Below are 22,289 nucleotides of genomic sequence, written 5' to 3' on the forward strand. Positions count from 1 at the left end.
GGAGAGAGGGGGGGAGGAGGGGAGGGGAGAGGGGGAGGAAGGGAGAGAGAGATGTCATCGAGAGTATCTCAATCACATTCCCAAACTAGAATTCACCCCGACAATGACCTTTCACCCCGACAATGACCTTTCACCCCCTGACCATGACCTTTCACTCCCTGACCATGACCTTTCACCCCCTGACCATGGACCTTTCACCCCCTGACCATGACCTTTCACCCCCTGACCTTTGTCCTCCTGACCTATGTCCCCAACAATGACCTATCACCTTCTGACCCTCGCTCCTCCCCCCAGACACTGAACTTTCACCCCTGACCCTCGACTCCCCCCACCCAGACACTGACCTTTCACCCCTGACCCTCGACTCCCCCCACCCAGACACTGACCTTTCACCCCTGACCCTCGACTCCCCCACCCCAGACAACGACCTTTCACCCCTGACCCTCGACTCCCCCCACCCAGACAACGACCTTTCACCCCTGACCCTCGACTCCCCCCACCCAGACAACGACCTTTCACCCCTGACCCTCGACTCCCCCCACCAGACAACGACCTTTCACCCCTGACCCTCGACTCCCCCCACCCAGACAACGACCTTTCACCCCTGACCCTCGACTCCCCCACCCAGACAACGACCTTTCACCACCCCACTCCATCACAACCTCCCCCCCCCCCACCACGCACCCAACCGGACACAACCCGACACAACCCTGACAGGAAATGACCTCAGGCCTCCCTACGCCTACCACAGGACCTGACCTGTGACCCCTGCCCACCACCCCCGTTCGCCCACCAGGCACCCGGAGGCCACTTGGCCCCTCCTCCCGTGGCCCGCCCGGCACCGGTTCCTGCCCTGCTTCACCGCCCCCTCCCCAGCTCCTCGGTTTGTTTGGGGGTGGGGGGGGGGTTAAGGGAGAGTGCGGCTCCCGTCATACATCTTGCCCGACGGGCCCCCCCTTCGCTCACTTGATGGCCTGGCACATATCCAGGCCCATTTTGACGCAGCTGCGGGCGTGGGTGGGGAGCGACACGGGCAGGCCCGAGACGCAGTAGTAGCAGTCCCCCAGGGATCTTGATCCTCATGCACTCGTTGTCCTGCGAGAGACGGGGTGTGGGTTGTGGGGGAGAGAGAGAGAGAGAGAGAGAGTCAGATGGGGGTCGCCTTTTGACGCCAAGGGGCCATCTTGGAAATCCGAGGGTTGACGTGAGCCTGGCCGGGCGGCCATCTTGGAAGTCCGAGCGCCAACACCCGTCGGCTGATCCCCACCCCCCCCCCACCCCCCCGGGTGAACTTGCCGAGCCCTCACCTTGGCGATCTGGTCGAACTTGCCGAAGAGTTCGTTCAACATCAGGACCAGCTCCTTGGGTGAGCACTCGCTGGCCAGTCGGGTGAAGCCCACAATGTCCGCGTAAAGGATGCTGGGAAGGGGTTGGGGAGGATGAGGGAAGTGGGGGGGGGGGGGGGAGAAGCAGGGGTGAGAGGCGGCCAACACGCACACGCACGCATGTCCCCACTCCACCCCAACATGGCCCCCTCAGACCTTCCCTTACCCGTGAACCTCAGTCCCACGGCAAACCCCTTCCAATTCCCCTCCAAATATCCCCCCGGTTCCCATCCTCCCCATTTCCTGAGAGCCACCACTTCCCCAGGTGCCCCCTTCCCACCCCCTGCACAGATTTCCACACTCCCACCCTATCCCCGTATCCCACAATCCCACCCTATCCCCGTATCCCACAATCCCACCCTATCCCCGTATCCCACACACTCCCACCCTATCCCCGAATCCCACACACTCCCACCCTATCCCCGAATCCCACACTGCCACCCTATCCCCGAATCCCACACACTCCCACCCTATCCCCGAATCCCACACACTCCCACCCTATCCCCGAATCCCACACTGCCACCCTATCCCCGAATCCCACACACTCCCACCCTATCCCCGAATCCCACACTGCCACCCTATCCCCGAATCCCACACTGCCACCCTATCCCAGAATCCCACACTCCCACCCTATCCCCGAATCCCACACTGCCACCCTATCCCAGAATCCCACACTGCCACCCTATCCCAGAATCCCACACACTCCCACCCTATCCCCGAATCCCACACTGCCACCCTATCCCCGAATCCCACACTGCCACCCTATCCCAGAATCCCACACACTCCCACCCTATCCCCGAATCCCACACTGCCACCCTATTCCCCGAAACCCACACTGCCACCCTATCATAGAATCCCACACTGCCACCCTATCCCCGAATCCCACACTCCCACCCTATCCCCGAATCCCACACAGCCACCCTATCCCCGAATCCCACACAGCCACCCTATCCCCGAATCCCACACTGCCACCCTATCCCCGAATCCTACACTCCCACCCTATCCCAGAATCCCACACTCCCACCCTATCCCAGAATCCCACACTGCCACCCTATCCCCGAATCCCACACTGCCACCCTATCCCAGAATCCCACACTGTCACCCTATCCCAGAATCCCACACTGCCACCCTATCCCCGAATCCCACACTGCCACCCTATCCCCGAATCCCACACTGCCACTCTATCCCCGAATCCCACATTGCCACCCTATCCCCGAATCCCACACTCCCACCCTATCCCCGAATCCCACACAGCCACCCTATCCCAGAATCCCACACTGTCACCCTATCCCAGAATCCCACACTGCCACCCTATCCCAGAATCCCACATTGCCACCCTATCCCCGAATCCCACACTGCCACCCTATCCCAGAATCCCACACTGCCACCCTATCCCCAGAATCCCACACTGCCACCCTATCCCCGAATCCCACACTCCCACCCTATCCCCGAATCCCACACTGCCACCCTATCCCAGAATCCCACACTGCCACCCTATCCCAGAATCCCACACTGCCACCCTATCCCCGAATCCCACACTGCCACCCTATCCCCGAATCCCACACTCCCACCCTATCCCCGAATCCCACACACTCCCACCCTATCCCCGAATCCCACACTGCCACCCTATCCCAGAATCCCACACTGTCACCCTATCCCAGAATCCCACACTCCCACCCTATCCCCGAATCCCACACTCCCACCCTATCCCCGAATCCCACACTCCCACCCTATCCCCGAATCCCACACACTCCCACCCTATCCCCGAATCCCACACTGCCACCCTATCCCAGAATCCCACACACTCCCACCCTATCCCCGAATCCCACACTCCCACCCTATCCCAGAATCCCACACTCCCACCCTATACCCGAATTCCACACTGCCACCCTATCCCCGAATCCCACACTCCCACCCTATCCCCGAATCCCACACTCCCACCCTATCCCAGAATCCCACACTGCCACCCTATCCCCGAATCCCACACTGCCACCCTATCCCCGAATCCCACACAGCCACCCTATCCCCGAATCCCACACTGCCACCCTATCCCCGAATCCTACACTCCCACCCTATCCCAGAATCCCACACTCCCACCCTATCCCCGAATCCCACACACTGCCACCCTATCCCCGAATCCTACACTCCCACCCTATCCCAGAATCCCACACTCCCACCCTATCCCCGAATCCCACACTGCCACCCTATCCCAGAATCCCACACTGCCACCCTATCCCCGAATCCCACACTCCCACCCTATCCCCGAATCCCACACTGCCACCCTATCCCAGAATCCCACACTCCCACCCTATCCCCGAATCCCACACTGCCACCCTATCCCCAGAATCCCACACTCCCACCCTATCCCAGAATCCCACACTGTCACCCTATCCCAGAATCCCACACTCCCACCCTATCCCCGAATCCCACACTGCCACCCTATCCCCGAATCCCACACTCCCACCCTATCCCCGAATCCCACACTCCCACCCTATCCCCAGAATCCCACACTCCCACCCTATCCCAGAATCCCACACTCCCACCCTATCCCCGAATCCCACACTGTCACCCTATCCCAGAATCCCACACTCCCACCCTATCCCGGTATCCCCCCTCCCCCAATCCTGGCGATTCCCTACCTGACGTCCCGGTGGTGTTTGACGTAGAGGTTGTGGAAGTTGTTGGTGCTCTCGGGCTGGGGTTGACCCTCCCGGGGCCCGGTCAGACGCTCGATGATCTCCGCCTTCATCTCCAGGGCGATGTAGAGGGGCAGCACCGAGAGCAGGAGGTGGTCCTGAGGTCAAACAGCAACCACGCGGGGGGGGGGGGGGGGGGGGGGGGGTGGGGAGAGAGGAGGGGGGGCGGAGCCGTTAGCATGTACAGACTCTCCCATTTCCCCATCGCCTCGTCCACCCCCCTCCCACTGCCATGCGCAAGTCACCGGCACCGTCCCGTCTCACGTAAGGAGGACATTCGGCCCATCTGCTACCCCCCCCCCCCGTTCAGTGCGATCTGATTGTCCTCCGCTCCCCATTTTCCTCCCCTCCATTCCCCTTCCTGGTTAAATCCCTCTCTGTCTCAGCCTTGTATACCCTCAGTGCCCCGGCCCTCCATTCCCCTTCCTGGTTAAATCTCTCTCTGTCACAGCCTTGAATACCCTCAATGCCCCAGCCCTCCATCCCCCTTCCTGGTTAAATCTCTCTCTCTGTCTCAGCCTTGAATACCCTCAATGTCCCAGCCCTCCATTCCCCTTCCTGGTTAAATCTCTCTCTGTCACAGCCTTGAATACCCTCAATGTCCCAGCCCTCCATTCCCCTTCCTGGTTAAATCTCTCTCTGTCTCAGCCTTGAATACCCTCAATGTCCCGGCCCTCCATTCCCCTTCCTGGTTAAATCTCTCTCTGTCTCAGCCTTGAATACCCTCAATGTCCCAGCCTCCATTCCCCTTCCTGGTTAAATCTCTCTCTGTCTCAGCCTTGAATACCCTCAATGTCCCAGCCCTCCATTCCCCTTCCTGGTTAAATCTCTCTCTGTCTCAGCCTTGAATACCCTCAATGCCCCAGCCCTCCATTCCCCTTCCTGGTTAAATCTCTCTCTGTCTCAGCCTTGAATACCCTCAATGTCCCAGCCCTCCATTCCCCTTCCTGGTTAAATCTCTCTGTCTCAGCCTTGTATACCCTCAATGTCCCAGCCCTCCATTCCCCTTCCTGGTTAAATCTCTCTCTGTCACAGCCTTGAATACCCTCAATGTCCCAGCCCTCCATCCCCCTTCCTGGTTAAATCTCTCTCTGTCTCAGCCTTGAATACCCTCAATGTCCCAGCCCTCCATTCCCCTTCCTGGTTAAATCTCTCTCTGTCTCAGCCTTGTGTACCCTCAATGCCCCAGCCCTCCATTCCCCTTCCTGGTTAAATCTCTCTCTGTCTCAGCCTTGAATACCCTCAATGCCCCGGCCCTCCATTCCCCTTCCTGGTTAAATCTCTCTCTGTCTCTCTCTCTCTGGAGGGGGGCAGCAGATACACACGGGGGGGGACACCACTCCTCCCACCTCCCCTCAACTCTGACCCCCTCCCCATCCAGGAATCTATCGGCCGTTCCTTCCTGGGGTCAGAATCCTGGGATTGCCCCCCCCTCCCTGAGGGGCATCGTGGGTCTACCCCACAGCACGTGGCTACGATGGCAGCTCACCCCCCCCACCTTCTCAAGTGTCAGGTGGGTGGGGGGGTGGGAGGTGGAGGTGAGAGATGGAGGGGGGATGGAGTTTGCGATAAATACTGACTGACTGCCCACAGACATAACACTCAAAGCCCCCCTCCTGCGGGATTCAAGGTCAACATCTCCCACCCACCGAAACCCTCGCTCCCGAGTGGACAGAGAGGGGGAGAGAAAGAGAGAAACATTTAGCGTCGTAGTACGGGAACAGACCCTTCGGCCCGACCCGTCCGTGCTGACCCTGATATCCCTAACCTAATCCAGTCCCCGTTTGCCAGTCCTTGGCCCATTACCCTCCAATCCCTTCCTATCCCTGTCCCCATCCACCATTTTCAATGCTGTCATTGTACCAGCCCCCACCCCTTCCTCTGGCAGCTCATTCCACACACGTACCACCCTCTGGGTGAGAAAGTTACCCCTCGGCTCCCTTTCCCCTCTCACCCTAAACCTACGCCCCTCCAGTTCTGGACTCCCCCCACCCCAGGGGGGAAAAGACCTTGTCTATTTACCCCTCTCCACGCCCCCTCACAGTTTTATAAACCAGGTCACCCCCTCAGCCTCCGACGCTCCGGGGAAAACAGCCCCGGCCTGTCCAGCCTCTCCCTAGAGCTCAAACCCTCCAACATCCTTGTAAATCTTTCCTGAACCCTTTCACAACATCTTTCCGATAGGAATGAGACCAGAATTGCACACAATATTCCAACAGTGGTCCTAACCAACGTCCTGTACAGCCGCAACCTGACCTCCCAACTCCTGTACTCAATACTCTGACCAATAAAGGAAAGCATACCAAACGCCTCCTTCACTATCCTATCTACCTGCGACTCCACTTTCAAGGAGCTATGAACCTGTACTCCAAGGTCTCTTTGTTCAGCCACACTCCCCAGGACCTTACCATTAAGTGTATAAGTCCTGCTAAGATTTGCTTTCCCAAAATGCAGCACCTCACATTTATCTGAATTAAACTGCATCTGCCACTTCTCAGCCCATTGGCCCGTCTGGTCCAGACCCTGTTGTAATCTGAGGTAACCCTCTTCGCTGTCCGCTACACCCTCCGATTTTGGGGTCATCTGCAAACTGACTAACTGTACCTCCGACACCAGTGAAGGGAAGCGTCCCAAACGCCTCCTTCATTATCCTATCCACCTGCGGCTCCTCTTTCCCAAGATAAAGCTCTCCCTGGCCTGGCCTAATATTCACTGCCCCGTCCGCAACTGCTCCACCGGGTGGTCCAGAGTCCACCAAGGGAGGCTGTGGGGTCTGGAGTCACGTGTAGGCCGCAGACCGAGGTAAGGGCGGCGGGCTCCCTCCCGAACAGACACCCAGCTGGGGGCCAAACCGCCCCGTCGTTAGGCGCTCGGTTCGGCCATTTTGTTTTTCACCTGATCCAATTCCGAACCTGCCGGATTCGAACCCCGGCAACGCCTTCCAGGATTCCCGACATCTTCCGCGGGTCTCCCCTGAACCTCACCCCCTCGCTTTGAAATCGGGATCCCCGGTTAATTGAGTCCCTCCCCAACTCTGGGGAAAAGGCCCCTTGGCCCTCCACCCTGGATTGGACAGGGTGGGACAGTGGTCAACGCCGCTGCCTCACGGCGCTAGGGGCCCGGGTTCGGTCCCACCCTCAGGCGGTGGGTGGGGGTGGCGACAGTCTGTGTGGAGTTTGCACATTCCCACCACCGCCGCTCCCACTACCAACTGCGTCTGTGTGAGCAGGGATGTGTAGGTTAGGGTGGATTGGCCGTGCTAAATTACCCATAGTGCCCAGGGATGTGCAGGTTAGGGTGGATTGGCCGTGCTAAATTACCCATAGTGCCCAGGGATGTGCACTTTAGGGTGGATTGGCCATGCTAAATTACCCATAGTGCCCAGGGATGTGCAGGTTAGGGTGGATTGGCCGTGCTACATTACCCATAGTGCCCAGGGATGTGCAGGTTAGGGTGGATTGGCCACGCTAAATTACCCATAGTGCCCAGGGATGTGCAGGTTAGGGTGGATTGGCCGTGCTAAATTACCCATAGTGCCCAGGGATGTGCAGGTTAGGGAGGATTGGCCATGCTAAATTACCCATAGTGCCCAGGGATGTGCACTTTAGGGTGGATTGGCCATGCTAAATTACCCATAGTGCCCAGGGATGTGCAGGTTAGGGTGGATTGCCCGTGCTAAATTACCCATAGTGCCCAAGGATGTGCAGGTTAGGGTGGATTGGCCGTGCTAAATTACCCATAGTGCCCAGGGATGTGCAGGTTAGGGAGGATTGGCCATGCTAAATTACCCATAGTGCCCAGGGATGTGCAGGTTAGGGAGGATTGGCCATGCTAAATTACCCATAGTGCCCAGGGATGTGCACTTTAGGGTGGATTGGCCATGCTAAATTACCCATAGTGCCCAGGGATGTGCAGGTTAGGGTGGATTGCCCGTGCTAAATTACCCATAGTGCCCAGGGATGTGCAGGTTAGGGTGGATTGGCCGCGCTAAATTACCCATAGTGCACAGGGATGTGCAGGTTAGGGTGGATTGGCCACGCTAAATTACCCATAGTGCCCAGGGATGTGCAGGTTAGGGTGGATTGGCCGTGTTAAATTACCCATAGTGCCCAGGGATGTGCAGGTTAGGGTGGATTGGCCGTGCTAAATTACCCATAGTGCCCAGGGATGTGCAGGTTAGGGTGGATTGGCCATGCTAAATTACCCATAGTGCCCAGGGATGTGCAGGTTAGGGTGGATTGGCCGCGCTAAATTACCCATAGTGCACAGGGATGTGCAGGTTAGGGTGGATTGGCCACGCTAAATTACCCATAGTGCCCAGGGATGTGCAGGTTAGGGTGGATTGGCCGTGTTAAATTACCCATAGTGCCCAGGGATGTGCAGGTTAGGGTGGATTGGCCGTGCTAAATTACCCATAGTGCCCAGGGATGTGCAGGTTAGGGTGGATTGGCCATGCTAAATTACCCATAGTGCCCAGGGATGTGCAGGTTAGGGTGGATTGGCCATGCTAAATTACCCATAGTGCCCAGGGATATGTAGATAAGGTGCATTAGGCAGGGGGAATGGGTCTGGGTGGGTTACTCTTCAGAGGGTCGGTGTTGTTGGGCCGAAGGGCCTGTTTCCACACTGTAGGGATTCTCGGATTTTGTAGACCTCGATCAAGGATCCCCCCTCAGCTCCGTCTTTCTACTGAAAATTATCCTAATCTACACAACTTGTCTTCATCGCTAGTGCCCTCCATATCAGGCAACACCCTGGTGAACCGCCTCTGCACCCTCTCCCAAGCATCCACGTTTCCCCCCCCCACCGGAGGTTGCAAGGCCTGGTTGGCGAGAAAGAGGTTGGAGGTCGCAACTAGGCCCAGTTTGCTGGGGTTGAGGATGTCAGAGATCGCGACTAGGCCCGGTTAGCAGGTGAGTAGGGCTGGTGGATGTCAGAGATCGCGACTAGGCCCGGTTAGCGGGGCAGTGGGGCTGGAGGATGTCAGAGATTACGACTAGGCCCGGTTAGCGGGGGAGTGGGGCTGGAGGATGTCAGAGATCGCGACTAGACCCGGTTAGCGGGGGAGTGGGGCCGGAGGATGTCAGAGATTGCGACTAGGCCCGGTTAGCGGGGGAGTGGGGCCGGATAGTGTCAGAGATCGTGACTAGGCCCGGTTAGCAGGGGAGTGGGGCCGGAGTGTGTCAGAGATCGCGACTAGACCCGGTTAGCAGGGGAGTGGGGCCGGAGGATGTCAGAGATCGCGACTAGGCCCAGTTAGCACGGCAGTGGGGCTGGAGGATGTCAGAGATCGCGACTAGGCCCGATTAGCAGGGGAGTGGGGCTGGAGGATGTCAGAGATCGCAACTAGGCCCGGTTAGTGGGGGAGTGGGGCTGGAGGATGTCAGAGATCACGACTAGGCCCCGTTAACGGGGAAGTGGGGCCGGAGGATGTCAGAGATCGCGACTAGGCCTGGTTAGCGGGGCAGTGGGGCTGGAGGATGTCAGAGATCGCGACTAGACCCGGTTCGCGGGAGAGTGGGGTTGGAGGATGTCAGAGATCGCGACTAGGCCGATTAGCAGGGGAGTGGAGCCAGAGAGTGTCAGAGATCGCGACTAGGCCCGATTAGCAGGGGAGTGGAGCCGGAGGGTGTCAGAGTTCGCGACTAGGCCCGGTTAGCAGGGGAGTGGGGCTGGAGAATGTCAGAGATCGCGACTAGGCCCGGTTAGCGGGGGAGTGGGGCCGGAGTGTGTCAGAGATCGTGACTAGGCCCGGTTAGCAGGGGAGTGGGGCCGGAGTGTGTCAGAGATCGCGACTAGACCCGGTTAGCAGGGGAGTGGGGCCGGAGTGTGTCAGAGATCGCGACTAGGCCCCGTTAATGGGGGAGTCGGGCCAGAGTGTGTCAGAGATCGCGACTAGGCCCCGTTAATGGGGGAGTGGGGCTGGAGTGTGTCAGAGATCGCGACTAGGCCCCGTTAACGGGGGAGTGGGGCCGGAGGATGTCAGAGATCGCGACTAGGCCCGGTTAGTGGTGGAGTGGGGCTGGAGGATGTCAGAGATCGCGACTAGGCCCGGTTAACGGGGGAGTGGGGCCGGAGGATGTCAGAGATCGCGACTAGGCCCGGTTAGTAGGGCAGTGGGGCTGGAGGATGTCAGAGATCGCGACTAGACCCGGTTCGCGTGAGAGTGGGGCTGGAGGATGTCAGAGATCGCGACTAGGCCGATTAGCAGGGGAGTGGAGCCAGAGAGTGTCAGAGATGGCCACTCGGCCCGATTAGCAGGGGAGTGGAGCCGGAGAGTGTCAGAGATCGCGACTAGGCCCGGTTAGCAGGGGAGTGGGGCTGGAGGATGCCAGAGATCGCGACTAGCCCGATTAGCAGGGGAGTAGAGCCGGAGGGTGTCAGAGATCGCGACTAGGCCCGGTTAGCAGGGGAGTGGGGCTGGAGGATGTCAGAGATTGCGACTAGGCCCGGTTAGCGGGAGAATGGGGCTGGAGGATGTTAGAGATTGCGACTAGGCCCGGTTAGCTGGGGAGTCGTGCCGGACAGTGTCAGAGATCGTGACTAGGCCCGGTTAGCAGGGGAGTGGGGCCGGAGGATGTCAGAGATCGTGACTAGGCCCGGTTAGCAGGGGAGTGGGGCCGGAGGATGTCAGAGATCGCGACTAGGCCCGGTTAGCAGGGGAGTGGGGCTGGAGGATGTCAGAGATCGCGACTAGGCCCGGTTAGCGGGGGAGTGGGGCTGGAGGATGTCAGAGATTGCGACTAGACCTGGTTAGCAGGGGAGTGGGGCTGGAGGATGTCAGAGATTGCGACTAGGCCCGGTTAGCGGGGGAGTGGGGCTGGAGGATGTCAGAGATTGCGACTAGACCTGGTTAGCAGGGGAGTGGGGCTGGAGGATGTCAGAGATTGCGACTAGGCCCGGTTAGCGGGGGAGTGGGGCCGGACAGTGTCAGAGATCGTGACTAGGCCCGGTTAGCAGGGGAGTGGGGCCGGAGTGTGTCAGAGATCGCGACTAGACCCGGTTAGCGGGGGAGTGGGGCTGGAGAATGTCAGAGATCGCGACTAGGCCCGGTTAGCGGGGGAGTGGGGCCGGAGTGTGTCAGAGATCGTGACTAGGCCCGGTTAGCAGGGGAGTGGGGCCGGAGTGTGTCAGAGATCGCGACTAGGCCCGGTTAGCGGGGGAGTGGGGCCGGAGTGTGTCAGAGATCGTGACTAGGCCCGGTTAGCAGGGGAGTGGGGCCGGAGTGTGTCAGAGATCGCGACTAGGCCCCGTTAATGGGGGAGTCGGGCCAGAGTGTGTCAGAGATCGCGACTAGGCCCCGTTAATGGGGGAGTGGGGCTGGAGTGTGTCAGAGATCGCGACTAGGCCCCGTTAACGGGGGAGTGGGGCCGGAGGATGTCAGAGATCGCGACTAGGCCCGGTTAGCAGGGGAGTGGGGCTGGAGGATGTCAGAGATCGCGACTAGGCCCGGTTAGCGGGGGAGTGGGGCTGGAGGATGTCAGAGATTGCGACTAGACCTGGTTAGCAGGGGAGTGGGGCTGGAGGATGTCAGAGATTGCGACTAGGCCCGGTTAGCGGGGGAGTGGGGCTGGAGGATGTCAGAGATTGCGACTAGACCTGGTTAGCAGGGGAGTGGGGCTGGAGGATGTCAGAGATTGCGACTAGGCCCGGTTAGCGGGGGAGTGGGGCCGGACAGTGTCAGAGATCGTGACTAGGCCCGGTTAGCAGGGGAGTGGGGCCGGAATGTGTCAGAGATCGTGACTAGGCCCGGTTAGCAGGGGAGTGGGGCCGGAGTGTGTCAGAGATCGCGACTAGACCCGGTTAGCGGGGGAGTGGGCCGGAGTGTGTCAGAGATCGCGACTAGGCCCAGTTAGCAGGGGAGTGGGGCTGGAGGATGTCAGAGATCGCGACTAGGCCCGATTAGCAGGGGTGTGAGGCTGGAGGATTTCAGAGATTGCGACTAGGCCCGGTTAGTGGGGGAGTGGGGCTGGAGGATGTCAGAGATCACGACTAGGCCCCGTTAACGGGGAAGTGGGGCCGGAGGATGTCAGAGATCGCGACTAGGCCCGGTTAGCGGGGCAGTGGGGCTGGAGGATGTCAGAGATCGCGACTAGACCCGGTTCGCGGGAGAGTGGGGCTGGAGGATGTCAGAGATCGCGACTAGGCCGATTAGCAGGGGAGTGGAGTCGGACAGTGTCAGAGATCGCGACTAGGCCCGGTTAGCAGGGGAGTGGGGCTGGAGGATGTCAGAGATTGCGACTAGGCCCGGTTAGCAGGGGAGTGGAGTCGGACAGTGTCAGAGATCGCGACTAGGCCCGGTTAGCAGGGGAGTGGGGCTGGAGGATGTCAGAGATCGTGACTAGGCCTGGTTAGCGGGGGAGTGGGGCTGGAGGATGTCAGAGATTGCGACTAGACCCGGTTAGCAGGGGAGTGGGGCTGGAGGATGTCAGAGATTGCGACTAGACCCGGTTAGCAGGGGAGTGGGGCTGGAGGATGTCAGAGATCGCGACTAGGCCCGGTTAGCAGGGGAGTGGGGCTGGAGAATGTCAGAGATTGCGACTAGGCCCGGTTAGCGGGGGAGTGGGGCTGGAGGATGTCAGAGATTGCGACTAGACCCGGTTAGCAGGGGAGTGGGGCTGGAGGATGTCAGAGATTGCGACTAGACCCGGTTAGCAGGGGAGTGGGGCTGGAGGATGTCAGAGATCGCGACTAGGCCCGGTTAGCGGGGCAGTGGGGCTGGAGGATGTCAGAGATCGCGACTAGACCTGGTTCGCGGGAGAGTGGGGCTGGAGGATGTCAGAGATCGTGACTAGCCCGATTAGCAGGGGAGTGGAGCCAGAGAGTGTCAGAGATCGCGACTAGGCCCGGTTAGCAGGGGAGTGGGGCTGGAGGATGTCAGAGATCGCGACTAGGCCCGGTTAGCGGGGGAGTGGGGCCGGAGGATGTCAGAGATTGCGACTAGGCCCGGTTAGCGAGGGAGTGGGGCCGGAGGATGTCAGAGATCGCGACTAGGCCCGTTTAGTGGGGGAGTGGGGCTGGAGGATGTCAGAGATCGCGACCAGGCCCGGTGAGCGGGGGAGTGGGGCTGGAGGATGTCAGAGATTGTGACTAGGCCCGGTTAGCGGGGGCGTGGGGCTGGAGGATGTCAGAGATCGCGACCAGGCCCGGTGAGCGGGGGAGTGGGGCCGGAGGATGTCAGAGATGGCGACCAGGCCCAGGTAGCGGGTGAGTGGGGCCGGAGGATGTCAGAGATCGCGACTAGGCCCGGTTAGTGAGGGAGGTCGGAGGTCGCGGCGAGGCCCGAAGCCTGACTCCAAGTGGGCCTCGGGCCCCCACCCACCAGCTCACCCACCCACCCCCTCACCTGCTGCTTCTTTTCGTGCTCCAGTTTGAGGTGGGACTTGACGCAGTTGAGGGTGTCCTCGAAGGTCTTGCGGAGGGCCCGGTCCATCAGGTGTTTCTGGTAGGCCCCCACCAGGATCCCACAGGCGAACACCACAGCGTTGGCGACCAGCTGCCAGAGCGAAAGAGGGGGAGGGAGAGAGGTGAAAACTGGGGAGGGGGGTGTTGGGGAGGGGTGGGGGGGGGTTAGTCCCGCTGCCAAACGGGGAATCAGGGAGGGTGGGGAGCCGACCGTTACCTAGCAACGACGGCGAGCGGCCGAGCAGGACGCAATGGAACCTCAGCAGGCCCGAGGTTGGTCACCCGTGACTGAACGGCCGACTCGATGGGCCCCTGCAGCAGGGTCTCTCTCTCTCTCTCTCCCATTCGAGAACATGGAGTACAGGAACGTTCCCAAAACGTTCAGGGTCATTATCACCCACCCCACCCCCCCCCGCCATCTCACCACGGTGACTGATGGAAGATCCCCTCCCCAGGACGCTGTTCCTGACACGCCCTCTTCCCATTTTACACTGAGAGTTAAGCTCCCTCTACACTGTCCCCCCCATCCCAGGGACAGCACGGGGTTAGATACAGAGTAAAGCTCCCTCTACACTGTCCCCCCCATCCCAGGGACAGCACGGGGTTAGATACAGGGTAAAGCTCCCTCTACACTGTCCCCCCCCATCCAGGGACAGCACGGGGTTAGATACAGAGTAAAGCTCCCTCTACACTGTCCCCCCCATCCAGGGACAGCACGGGGTTAGATACAGAGTAAAGCTCCCTCTACACTGTTCCCCCCCCATCCCAGGGACAGGGACAGCACGGGGTTAGATACAGAGTAAAACTCCCCCTACACCCTCCCCTGATCAAACGCTCCCAGCATCGCGAACAGAAACCCGTTCCCCGGCTCCCTCTGCCTCCCGCTCCCGCCCACCATCGGGGCCCGTACCTGGTGGGGCAAGAGGAATTTCGGCTGCTCGGAGAGCCCCAGGTAAACACTGAGTGAGACGAGGTGGGAGCCAGACGATAGGAGGCTCACCACGGTCGCGGCCCTCATCCTCAGGGGCAACATGGTGTACGTCACAAAGCTGATGAACAGGAAGAAGGAGACCTGCAATGGGGGGATGGGCACTCAGACACGTCAGTCTCTCAGGCAGCACCGCCACGCTCCCTCTACACCCATCTCCACACGCCCCACTCCCTCCACAACGCAGGGACACGGACAGCACGGGCTTCGATACAGAGTAAAGCTCCCTCTACACTGTCCCCCCATTCCTGGGACAGGGACAGCACGGGGTTAGATACAGAGTAAAGCTTCCTCTACACTGTCCCCCCCATCCCAGGGACAGGGACAGCACGGGGTTAGATACAGAGTAAAGCTTCCTCTACACTGTCCCCCCCATCCCAGGGATGTGCAGGATAGGGTGGATTGGCCATGCTAAATTACCCATAGTGCCCAGGGACCTGCAGGTTAGGGTGGATTGGCCGTGCTAAATTACCCATAGTGCCCAGGGATGTGCAGGTTATGGTGGATTGGCCGTGCTAAATTACCCATAGTGCCCAGGGACGTGTAGGTTAGGGTGGATTGGCCATGCTAAATTACCCATAGTGCCCAGGGATGTGCAGGTTATGGTGGATTGGCCGTGCTAAATTACCCATAGTGCCCAGGGACGTGTAGGTTAGGGTGGATTGGCCATACTAAATTACCCATAGTGCCCAGGGATGTGCAGGTTCGGGTGGATTGGCCGTGCTAAATTACCCATAGTGCCCAGGGATGTGTAGGTTAGGGTGGATTGGCCGTGCTAAATTACCCATAGTGCCCAGGGACGTGTAGGTTAGGGTGGATTGGCCGTGCTAAATTACCCATAGTGCCCAGGGATGTGTAGGTTAGGGTGGATTGGCCGTGCTAAATTACCCATAGTGCCCAGGGACGTGTAGGTTAGGGTGGATTGGCCATGCTAAATTACCCATAGTGCCCAGGGATGTGCAGGTTAGGGTGGATTGGCCATGCTAAATTACCCATAGTGCCCAGGGATGTACAGGTTAGGGTGGATTGGCCGTGCTAAATTACCCATAGTGCCCAGGGATGTGCAGGTTAGGGTGGATTGGCCATGCTAAATTACCCATAGTGCCCAGGGATGTACAGGTTAGGGTGGACTGGCCTCGGGTTTGGCGCATTAGTCAGAAGGAGATGGATCTGGGTGGGATACTGTCCGGGGGGGCGGGGGGGTCGGTGTGGACCCGTTGGTCCGAAGGGCCTGTCTCCCCCCTGCTGGGATGACGATCTTTGATGAGCCATTTTCTGATCCGTCTCCCTCTCCTGCATCTGAGGAATTTTGGAATGCACCGACCTGAGACAGGGAGAGGGCGATGTGGGGGAGGGGGGGGGAAGTCTGCGCACATGCGATATTCCAGGAGGTGGTCTCGATCTGCCCTGCCCAACTGCTGGGAATGGGGGAAGGTACCTCTGACAGGCCACCCCCCACCCCCCCCCAGCCGCCACCGCATTCCCCATCCTTGTTGGTCCACGCCCGGTGAAACCGGATTCCAAGATGGCGTCCGCGGCCTCACCTGGTCCCAGGCGCTCACCGGCCCACCCTGGAAGACGAAGACGTATCCCATGGCGACCAGGCAGGCCCAGACCAGCAGCGACAGGGCCGTCATTGCGTTCCGGAAGACCGACTCGACGCAAGTGAGGAGCAGGGTGACGGAAAACAGGCCCAAGGCCACGCAGACCGTGATGAGGAAGGCCAGGTGGTCCGATACCCTCTGTCGGGAAAAGATAACAGGGGAGAGGGGATGGAGCAGGCCTTAGGTACACTGTCTCCCCCCCCCCCCCCCTCCCCTTACCCCTCAGAGCCCTGTGTACAGGGATCGGGGGGGTGGGGCAGGCCTTAGGTACACTGTTTCCCCTCCCCTTACCCCTCAGGGTCCTGTGTACACGGATTGGGGGATGGAGCAGGCCTTAGGTAAACTGTTTCCCCCCCCCCCTCCCCTTACCCATCAGGGCCCTGTGTACAGGGATCGAGGGATGGGGCAGGCCTTAGGTACACTGTTCCCCCCCCCCTTACCCCTCAGGGTCCTGTGTACAGGGATCGGGGGATGGGGCAGGCCTTAGGTACACTGTCTCCCCCCCTCCCCCCTTACCCATCAGGGCCCTGTGTACAGGGATTGGGGGATGGAGCAGGCCTTAGGTACACTGTCCCCCCCTCCCCCCTTACCCATCAGGGTCCTGTGTACAGGGATCAGGGGATGGGGCAGGCCTTAGGTATACTGTTCTCCCCGCCCCGCCTCCTCCCTTACCCCTCAGGGCCCTGTGTACAGGGATCGGGGGATGGAGCAGGCCTTAGGTACACTGTCCCCCACCCCACCCCCCTTACCCCTCAGAGTCCTGTGTACAGGGATCGGGGGATGGAGCAGGCCTTAGGTCTACTGTTCTCCCCCCCCCCTCCCCTTACCCCTCAGGGCCCTGTGTACAGGGATCGGGGGGATGGATCAGGCCTTAGGTACACTGTCACCCCCCCCCCCCCCCTCCCCTTACCCCTCAGGGCCCTGTGTACAGGGATTGGGGGGATGGAGCAGGCCTTAGGTACACTGTTCCCCCCGCCCCTCCTTACCCCTCAGGGCCCTGTGTACAGGGATCGGGGGATGGGGCAGGCCTTGGGTACACTGTTCCCCCCCCCCCTTACCCATCAGGGCCCTGTGTACAGGGATTGGGGGATGGAGCAGGCCTTAGGTACACTGTTCCCCCCCCCCTTACCCATCAGGGCCCTGTGTACAGGGATCGGGGGGTGGAGCAGGCCTTGGGTACACTGTTCCCCCCCCCCCCTTACCCATCAGGGCCCTGTGTACAGGGATCGGGGGATGGGGCAGGCCTTGGGTACACTGTTCCCCCCCCCCCCTTACCCATCAGGGCCCTGTGTACAGGGATTGGGGGGATGGAGCAGGCCTTTGGTACACTGTCCCCTCCCCCCCCTTACCCCTCAGGGCCCTGTGTACAGGGATCGGGGGGTGGAGCAGGCCTTAGGTACACTGCCCCCCCCTTACCCCTCAGGGCCCTGTGTACAGGGATTGGGGGGATGGAGCAGGCCTTAGGTACACTGTTCCCCCCGCCCCTCCTTACCCCTCAGGGCCCTGTGTACAGGGATCGGGGGATGGGGCAGGCCTTAGGTACACTGTTCCCACCCCCCTTACCCATCAGGGCCCTGTGTACAGGGATTGGGGGATGGAGCAGGCCTTAGGTACACTGTCCCCCCCTCCCCTTACCCATCAGGGCCCTGTGTACAGGGATCGGGGGATGGAGCAGGCCTTTGGTACACTGTCCCCCCCCCCCCCCCCTCCTTACCCCTCAGGGCCCTGTGTACAGGGATCGGGGGATGGAGCAGGCCTTTGGTACACTGTCCCCCCTCCCCTTACCCCTCAGGGCCCTGTGTACAGGGATCGGGGGGTGGAGCAGGCCTTAGGTACACTGCCCCCCCCCCTCCCCCTTACCCCTCAGGGCCCTGTGTACAGGGATCGCGGTGGGAGCCAGCGTGGGGATCTGGTGCCAAGGTTAGCCATAAACATCGGGATTTGACCTGGTATTTAGCTTGGCTTCGGGGTGGGATCGGGATACTGATCAGAAGCAAGGATACGTTTTGGGATCTGGATTGGGAGCAGGGATAGGTATTGGAGGTGGAATTGGTGTTGAGATTGGGATTGTATTTGGGATCCGGAGCAGGGAAAGGGATAGAGGTAGGGATCAGGGTCGGGATTGGACCTGGGATTGGTTTGGTATAGGGATTGGGTTCAGGATTAGGACCGGAGCTGGGATTGCAATGGTGAATGGAATTGAGATTAGTGCTGAGATTGGGATTGGGATAGGGATCGGGAGCAGGAATAGTGTTTGGGATTAGAATTGGGAGCAGGGATGTGGATCGGGATTGGGGCTGGTATTGGGATTTGGAGCAGGGATCAGAATAGAGATAGGAATACGAATCCGGATGAGAACTGGGATTGGAATCCTGGTTGGCGTCAGGATTAGGATTGGAGCAGAGATTGGAATAGTGGTTGGGATTGGAATGGGATTGTGACCGGGATCGGGAGCAGGGTTAGGAATAGAGATACGGATCTGGATCGGGGTTGGAACTGGTGTTGGGATTGTGATCTGGATTGGGATTGAAGCTGGAATTGGGGTCAGGATAGGGACCGTGATTGGGATTGGGATAGGAGCCGCAATTGGGATCAGTAGCAGGGGTAGGAATAGATGTAGGGATCAGGATCGGGATTGGTAGTGGGATTAAATGGTGATTGGGATTGGGATCAGGATAGGGTTTGTGATCAGGATCGGGAGCTGGGATAGGGATCAGGATCAGGTTTCAAACTGGGATTGGGATTTGGATCAGGATTAGGAATGCAACTGGGATTGGAATGGTGGTTGGGATTGGGAACTGGAATTGGAGCTGTGATTGGGTTTGGGATTGGGTTTGGAATTGGGATGTGAATGGGGAGCTAGGATTGTAATGGAGATTGGAGCTGGGATTGGGATTGGGATTTGAATTAGGATGGGGAATGGGGGCAGGGATAGGGATTGTGAGTGGCACATGGATTGTGATTGGAGCTGGAATTGGCTTAGGGATGGGGATTAGTATATGGATTTGGTTTGGGATTGGGAGCTGGGATTGAGATAGTGATCAGGATGGGGATTGGGATTGTGATAGCGATCGGAGTGGGGACTGGGAGCTGGCATAGGGACTGGAGCCGGGATAGGGATTGGCAGCTGGGATAAGGATTGGGATTGGAATTGGTAGCTGGGATAGAGATTGGAATTGTGATTGGGATCAGGATAGGATTGGGTTTGGGATTGTGATTAGGATAGGGGGGAGGTTGGGGATAGGGATTGGAACTGTGATTGGGATAGGGACCAGGTTTGGAGCTGGGCTATGAATTGGGTTGGGAACTGGGATTGGGATTGGGAGTTGGGTAAGGATTGGATCTGGGATTGTGACTGTGAGTTGGGATAGGGATTATGAGTTGGGATAGGGATTGGAAGCTGTGATAACGATTGGGACCTGGTATTGGGATTTAGAACTGGGATCAGGATTGGGATTGAGATAGGGATCAGGATTGAGATCAGAATAGAAATGGAAAACGGGTGAAGGGATATGGATTATGACTGGGGGGAGATCGAGATGGGATAGGGATGTGGAGTGGGATTGGGATTGGGCTCGGGAGCAGGGACAGGGATAGAGATAGGGATCAGGATTGGGATTGGAACTAGGATTGAATTGGTGATTGGGATTGGGATTGGGAACTGTAACTGGAATTGGAGCTGGGATTGGAATTGGATGCCGTTGGGGTTTGGGAATTAGGATTGGGATTGGGTTTGGAGCTGGGAGTGTGATTAGGATTGGGTTTGGAATCAGGACGGGGAATGGGAGCAGAGATAGGGAGTGCGAGTGGGATGGGGATGAGGATTGGAGCTGGGGTGGGAATGTGGTCGGGAGCTGGGATTGGTATTGGGATCTGGGATAGGGATTTGGAGTTGGAAGCTGGGATTGGGAGCTGGGATTGGAATTTGGAATGGGATAGAGATTGGGATTGTAATAGGGATCAGGATTGGGATCAGAATCAGGATGGGGAATGGGAGAAGGGATAGGGATTGTGATTGGAACTGGGATTGACATCGGGATTGGTGCTGGGATGGGGATAGTGGTGTGGATTGGAATTGGGATTGAGATTGGGAGCTTGGATAAGGAGCTTGAATAGGGAATGTGGTAGGTATTGGGTTTTGGGATCTGGGACAGGGATTGGAGGCTAGTATTGGGATAATGATTGCAATGGACATTGGAGCCAGGATTGGTAGCTGGGATAGAGAATGGAATTGTGATTAGGATTGGGATAGGGATAGAGACTGGGATTAGGTTTGGGATAGGGATTGAGATGGGAATAGGGACATGGATTTTGATTGTGATTAGGATCAGGATCAGGATTGGAGCTGGGATGGTGATGAGGATAGGGTTGGGAGCTGGGATTGGGATTGGGAGCTGTGACAGGGATTAAGATAGGGATTAGGATTGTGAGCTGGGAAAATGAACAGGATTGCGATAAGGATTGGGACTGCAATAGAGGTTGGGATAATGAATGGGAACGGTGCCAGGGTTTGGGTTTTGGGATAGAGATCAGGAGCTGGGATTGGGGTTTGGGAAAGGGATTGAGAGCTGGGGTAGGTTTTGTGAGCTGGAATTGCATTTTGGGATCGGGACCAGGAGTGGGATTGGGATTTGGGACAGGGATCGGCATTGGGATTGGGATAGGGATTGTGTTTGGGATCTTGACTGGGATAGGAATTGGGATGGGGATGGGGATAGGGATAGGGATATAGATTGTGATTGTGATAGCGATCAGGATTGGAGCTGGGATGGAGATGGGAATAAGGATAGGATTGGGAGGTGGGATTGGGATTAGGGGCTGTGACAGGGATTTGGATAGAGGTTAGGATTGTGACCTGGGATTGGGATTTGGAATTGGGACTGGAGCTGGAATAATGATCAGGATTGGGATATGGATTGGGGCTGGGACAGGGCATGGGAATGATCAGAAGCGGTGGTGGGGATTGGAGCTGGGATTGGGTTTGGGTTTGGGATAGAGATCAGGACCTGGGATTGGGATTGGAGATAGGGATTGGAGCTGTGGTAAGGACTGTGATTCGGGACTGGGGTTTGGGACAGGGACTCGGATTGGTATAGGGATCGGGAGCTGGGATTGAGACTTGGGATAAGGATTGGGATTTGGGATAGGGATTGGAGCTGCGATCGGAACTAGACCAGGGATAGGGATTGGGATTTGAGATAGGGATTGGGATCTGGGATAGGGATTGGGAATTCGGATAGGAATTGGGATCTGGGGTAAGGCTCGGTAGCTGGGATAGGTTTCAGGATTGGCATAGGGATTGGGATAGGGATCTGGGATTGGGATTTGGGATCGGGACTGAAAGCTGGGATCGGGATTGGGATTTGGGATTGGAGTAAGGATTAGGATTAGGATTTGGGACAGGGGTCAGGGACCGGGAGCTGGGAGAGGGAGCGGGATTGGGATAGGGAGCTGGGTCCGGGCGGGCGTTTACCTTGGCGCTGATGAAGAAAATGGCAATGAGGGCAATGCAGATGCCAACGACAATCAGGAGGGCCGTCAGGAAGAGTGGGTACTGCTGGCTGTTACAGAAGTACGTCTCAAAGAGGTAGCGTCCACTGCTCCAGCCTGTCCCATCCTCCTCCTTTCCCCGCTTCGCCGCCTTGCCCGCCGCGCCGAGGGGACGGCCCGCGCGGGCTGGGGTCCGGTCAGTGCAGCCCGGGGCATCACTGCAGGCTCCAACGGTCATGGGGAGGCACAGGAGGATCCCAGTCGCAAAGAAATGAAAAGGGGGGAGGGGCTTTCCTCGGGGGGGTGGGGGGGGGGCTGGGTCAAGCCAGTAGGGAGGTGGGAGTCGCTGGCAAGGCCATTCTGCCCCCACTCCGGGCACCGCCTATCCCTCCGCGGGGCTCAGTCCCCCTTCTCCGGATTTATCCGTCTCCCTCTGCCTCTCCCACCGTTCCTCTGCTATCTCCCGACGGGCCGAAGGGCGTCCTTTTGTGGGGGGTGGATGTGCGCCCACGGGCCTTCCTGAAAGACAAAACAACCGAGAGGCACACGTTAATACCTTCCCTGAGGGCCATCGGGCGTGGACATTGGCGTTTCAAGATGGCGGCACAACTCCGCCCCCTCCCCCCCCAACATTCGTAGTGGTCCAAGATGGTGGCTCACGCCCGCCCCCACGTTTGTAATGGATCAAGATGGTGGTTCACGTCCCCCCCAACCCCCACCT

The 22,289-nt window shown here is 58.7% G+C and overlaps 1 protein-coding gene across 1 annotated transcript in view; it reads right to left on the reverse strand.

The window, feature by feature from the left end:
- The window catches only part of LOC148144578 (adenylate cyclase type 2-like), a 236,112-nt gene that overhangs the window by 2,146 nt on the left and 211,677 nt on the right, over nt 1-22,289 (reverse strand). Inside the window, exons 2-8 of the mRNA XM_087975733.1 lie at nt 21,552-22,087; nt 16,019-16,216; nt 14,397-14,558; nt 13,428-13,577; nt 4,025-4,179; nt 1,308-1,419; nt 967-1,095 (exon numbers count right to left, since the gene is read on the reverse strand). Coding sequence (XP_087831859.1) covers nt 967-1,095; nt 1,308-1,419; nt 4,025-4,179; nt 13,428-13,577; nt 14,397-14,558; nt 16,019-16,216; nt 21,552-21,806 — 1,161 coding nt within the window. The 5' untranslated portion in view covers nt 21,807-22,087. The remainder of the gene's footprint in view (nt 1-966; nt 1,096-1,307; nt 1,420-4,024; nt 4,180-13,427; nt 13,578-14,396; nt 14,559-16,018; nt 16,217-21,551; nt 22,088-22,289) is intronic.

This window comes from Chiloscyllium plagiosum, unplaced genomic scaffold (genome assembly GCF_037043375.1).
Source record: "Chiloscyllium plagiosum isolate Xiang-an unplaced genomic scaffold, Cpla_swu_hap1 HiC_scaffold_27, whole genome shotgun sequence".
Lineage (NCBI taxonomy): Eukaryota > Metazoa > Chordata > Chondrichthyes > Orectolobiformes > Hemiscylliidae > Chiloscyllium > Chiloscyllium plagiosum.